Source organism: Quercus lobata, chromosome 10 (genome assembly GCF_001633185.2).
Source record: "Quercus lobata isolate SW786 chromosome 10, ValleyOak3.0 Primary Assembly, whole genome shotgun sequence".
Taxonomy (NCBI): domain Eukaryota; kingdom Viridiplantae; phylum Streptophyta; class Magnoliopsida; order Fagales; family Fagaceae; genus Quercus; species Quercus lobata.
In genome coordinates this window covers 23787110-23790854 of record NC_044913.1, presented here as the reverse complement: position 1 = coordinate 23790854, position 3745 = coordinate 23787110, and the positions used below count along the sequence as shown (strand labels likewise).

The 3745-nt window shown below is 36.5% G+C and overlaps 1 protein-coding gene across 1 annotated transcript; it reads left to right on the top strand.

Annotated features, from left to right (window-relative positions):
- The first annotated feature begins 800 nt into the window (after positions 1-800).
- LOC115964534 lies at positions 801-3086 on the top strand. Its single transcript, XM_031083830.1, has 5 exons — positions 801-1297; positions 1568-1791; positions 2230-2499; positions 2596-2834; positions 2937-3086. The coding sequence occupies exons 1-5, from the start codon at positions 801-803 to the stop codon at positions 3084-3086; spliced, it is 1380 nt and encodes a 459-aa protein (XP_030939690.1).
- The last annotated feature ends 659 nt before the right edge of the window (positions 3087-3745 follow it).

The window sequence follows — 3745 nt, the reverse complement described above, 5'->3', positions numbered from 1 at the left end:
TGGTTCGCTTTCAAGAATTTACCCCCTTACAATTAGTCTACAATAACAAGGTGAATGATCTTTTCTAGGAGGGTTTTTTCTTTTTTGGGCAAGAGACTCTTCACATATTAGTTATTTTGTGTAGTATGTAAATTTCTCACATAGTCATTTTGAATATCTAACCCTTAACTATATATATATATATATATATAGAGAGAGAGAGAGAGAGAGAGAGAGATTCTAAATTAGAGTTAAATTTTTCGCCACGTGTCCAAGTTTTTAATTTTTGTGGCAAATGAATTATTTGGTGCAAAAATCGAAGAGTGTAAAACCAATTATATTATAAATCATATATATATATATATATAACAAGAAACCATTACATATTTTAGAAATGTATGGTTTTAAAAAAATGTAAGCTAATACCATGTATAATTTGAACATCTTCTACAAAAAATGTATAATTTGAACTATATAATTTTGATTAATTTTAATTGTACCTGTGCATATACACAGGCCTACACACTAGTGAAAGACCCTACAGGTACCCGTTTTATCAAAAATTTGAAATTGAGAAAATTGTGCATGAATTACTTGAGGTTGGGTCCATTAGGACTAGTCAAAATCCTTTCTCTTCACCAGTGTTGTTGGTGAAAAAGGCAGATGGCAGTTGGCGCATGTGTATAGATTATAGGTCCCTTAACAAGGCTACAATCAACGATAGGTACCCTATTCTTGTGGTGGATGAATTGTTGGATGAACTCCATGGTTCTTCCATCTTTTCTAAATTGGATCTTAGATCAGGATACCATTAAATTAGAATGAAGAAGGAGGACATTGAGAAAATTGTCTTTAGAACCCATAAAGGGCATTATGAATTTTTGGTTATGCCATTTGGTTTGACAAATGCCCCTTCAACCTTTCAATCCCTCATGAATCGGATTTTTAAACCTTACTTAAGGAAATTTGTTGTTGTCTTCTTTGATGATATTTTGGTGTTTAGTAAGGATTTGTCATCTCACTTGTCTCATTTGAGAGTGGTGCTTACTATGTTGCTTGACAACAAATTGTATGCAAAAAGAAGCAAGTGTGTTTTTGGTTTTGTGGAAGTGGAGTACCTTGGGCATTTGATTTCTGGTCAGGGAGTTAGAACAGATCCTAGAAAGACTGAAGCTATGATACAATGGCCTGTTCCTACTTTTGTTAAGGCATTAAGGGGGTTCTTCGGGTTGACAGGTTATTATAGGAAATTTGTAAAGGATTATGGCTTGATTGCAGCTCCACTTACTGCCCTATTGATGAAGGACTCTTTTCAATGGTTTGCTTAGGTTGAATTGGCTTTCAACACTCTCAAGCAAGCTATGTCACACCCACCAATGTTGGCCTTACCTGACTTTACTAAGCCTTTTGTTATTGAGTGTAATGCCTCAGGTACTAGTTTAGGGGTTGTCCTTGTGCAGAATCACAAGCCATTGGCTTTTCATAGCCAAGCTCTTAAGGGTAGAAGCTTGCTTTTGACAACATATGAGAAGGAATTATTAGCATTGGTCACTGCTATGAAGAAATGAAGACCATACTTGGTGGGAAGGCCCTTTGTGATCAAGATTGATCAACAAAGTCTCAAATTCCTTTTGGAGCAACGGATTGGAACACCTGCTCAGCAAATATGGTTCACCAAATTACTTGGTTACTCTTTCATTGTTGAGTACAAGAAGGATAAGGAGAATAAGGCAGCTGATGCCTTGTCTAGAAAAGAAGAGAGTTTTGATATGCAACCAATGGATGGTCTTGTTCAATCTTCAGAGGATGTTGGTACATTATTCCTTATTTCTTTTCCTTGCCCTACCTAGTTGACTATTTTGAAGGATAGCTACAACGAGGATGCTGAATATCAGCAGTTGTTCACTTCCCTTTCTAGCAGCCCTTCCAACTCCTCTAATTTTTCTCTACAGAATGGTCTTCTTCTTTATAAGGATTAGGTGTTCTTGAGCTCTTCCTCTCCATTGAAGTCCTTGGTTCTTTAGCATATGCATGACAGTCCTATTGGTGGTCATTCTGGCTACTTGAAGACTTTACATATGGTCAAGCAAGACTTCTTTTGGAAGGGAATGAAATCTAATGTCAAGAGGCATGTGAAGCATTGTGAGTTGTGTCAAAGAATTAAGGTAGAGAATACCAAGCCAGGGGGTTTGTTACAACCTTTGCCAATTCCTTCCAAGCCTTAGATTGATATTAGTTTGGATTTTGTAGATAGTCTTCCTAAATCCCATGGATTTGAGGTCATTATGGTGGTGGTGGATAGATTGACCAAATATGTGCATTTCATGCCTCTTTCTCATCCTTACACAGCTGCTAAAGTGGATGCTGTGTTTATAAAGGAGATTTTTAGGCTTCATGGCATGTCTCGATCCATTGTGAGTGATAGAGATGTTGTGTTTACTTCCAAGTTTTGGCAGGAACTTTTCAAACTTCAGGGCAGCAACTTGACCATGTCTTCAACCTACCATCCTCAGACAGATGGTCAGACTGAGGTGGTTAATAGGAGCTTAGAATAGTATCTTAGGGCTTTTGTCAATGACAAGCCTAACTCTTGGGTTGAATGGTTGCATTTAGCAGAGTTCTGGTTCAACACTAACTACCACACCTCTACCAAATGCACTCCTTATGAAGCATTGTATGGTTGCCCTCCGCCTAAGCAATTGGTCTACATTCCTAGCACCACCAAGGTTGAGGCAATGGATCACCTTCTTAGGACTAGGTTTGAAGTCCTATCCTTACTTAAACAAAATCTCTCTGCTGCTCAATCCAGAATGAAGCTCCAGGCTGATCAGCATAGGCTTAACAAGTCATTTAAGGTTGGGGACTAGGTTTATTTAAGGCTTCAGCCTTATAGACAGCTGACCTTGAGGTCCAAAGGCTTCAATAAGTTCTCTACGAGGTACTATGCGCCATTTCAGGTTTTGCAGAGGCTAGGGTCTATTGCTTATAGGTTGGCTTTGCCTTCAGACTGTCTCCGACATCCAGTTTTCCATGTGTCTTGCCTTAAGAAGCATTTGGGGGCTCAAGTCATTCCCATTCCCACTTTACCTCCTGTTGATTCTGATTAGGGGTGTGCATGGGTCGGGTTGAGGGGATTTTTTTACCCAACCCACCATGGTAGGTCAAAAAAAATTCAACCCATCACATAAGTCCAACCCAACCCACATGGGTTGGGTTGGGTCAGGTTGAACCCATGGGTTGAACAATTTTTTTTATTACTATTATTATTAAATTGAGCAGAAAAAAATATATCACACTTGACACATGAGTTGATAAACAAAATATATATTAATATATAAACTAATATTCCAACTTAGTTGTAAACAAAATATGTTTAAGTATCCAACTAAGTTGATAAACAAAATATAAATGAACTAGTATCCTAATTCACTTATAAACAAACTATACATAAGTTCCTAACTCAATTATAAACAAAATATATCTAAAATTTTAAATTTTTTTTATTAATTATATAATCTATTTAAATATATATTAAAAGAACTAATAGGATTTATATTATATATGACAGTAGGAACCGAGAAAGTCCTCTGCAATTGGTTTTTAAAAAAAATTTATTAAATATATAATAATTTTAAACATATATTAAAATATGGGTGGGTCGGGTTTGGCGGGTTTGTAATTTTATGACCCAAACCCAACCCAACTTGCTATAAAATAAAAAAATAAAATAAAAATTTGCAATCCAACCCAACCCACCAAATCCTAA

Bases quoted from the DNA above. Each gene is read 5' to 3' on its own strand.
- LOC115964534 (XM_031083830.1), top strand. From the start codon at position 801: ATGAAGAAGGAGGACATTGAGAAAATTGTCTTTAGAACCCATAAAGGG. The intron at 1,298-1,567 runs GTTTGCTTAGGT...CTTGGTGGGAAG, and splicing joins ATGAAGGACTCTTTTCAATG to GCCCTTTGTGATCAAGATTG. The intron at 1,792-2,229 runs GTACATTATTCC...TGGATTTTGTAG, and splicing joins TCAATCTTCAGAGGATGTTG to ATAGTCTTCCTAAATCCCAT.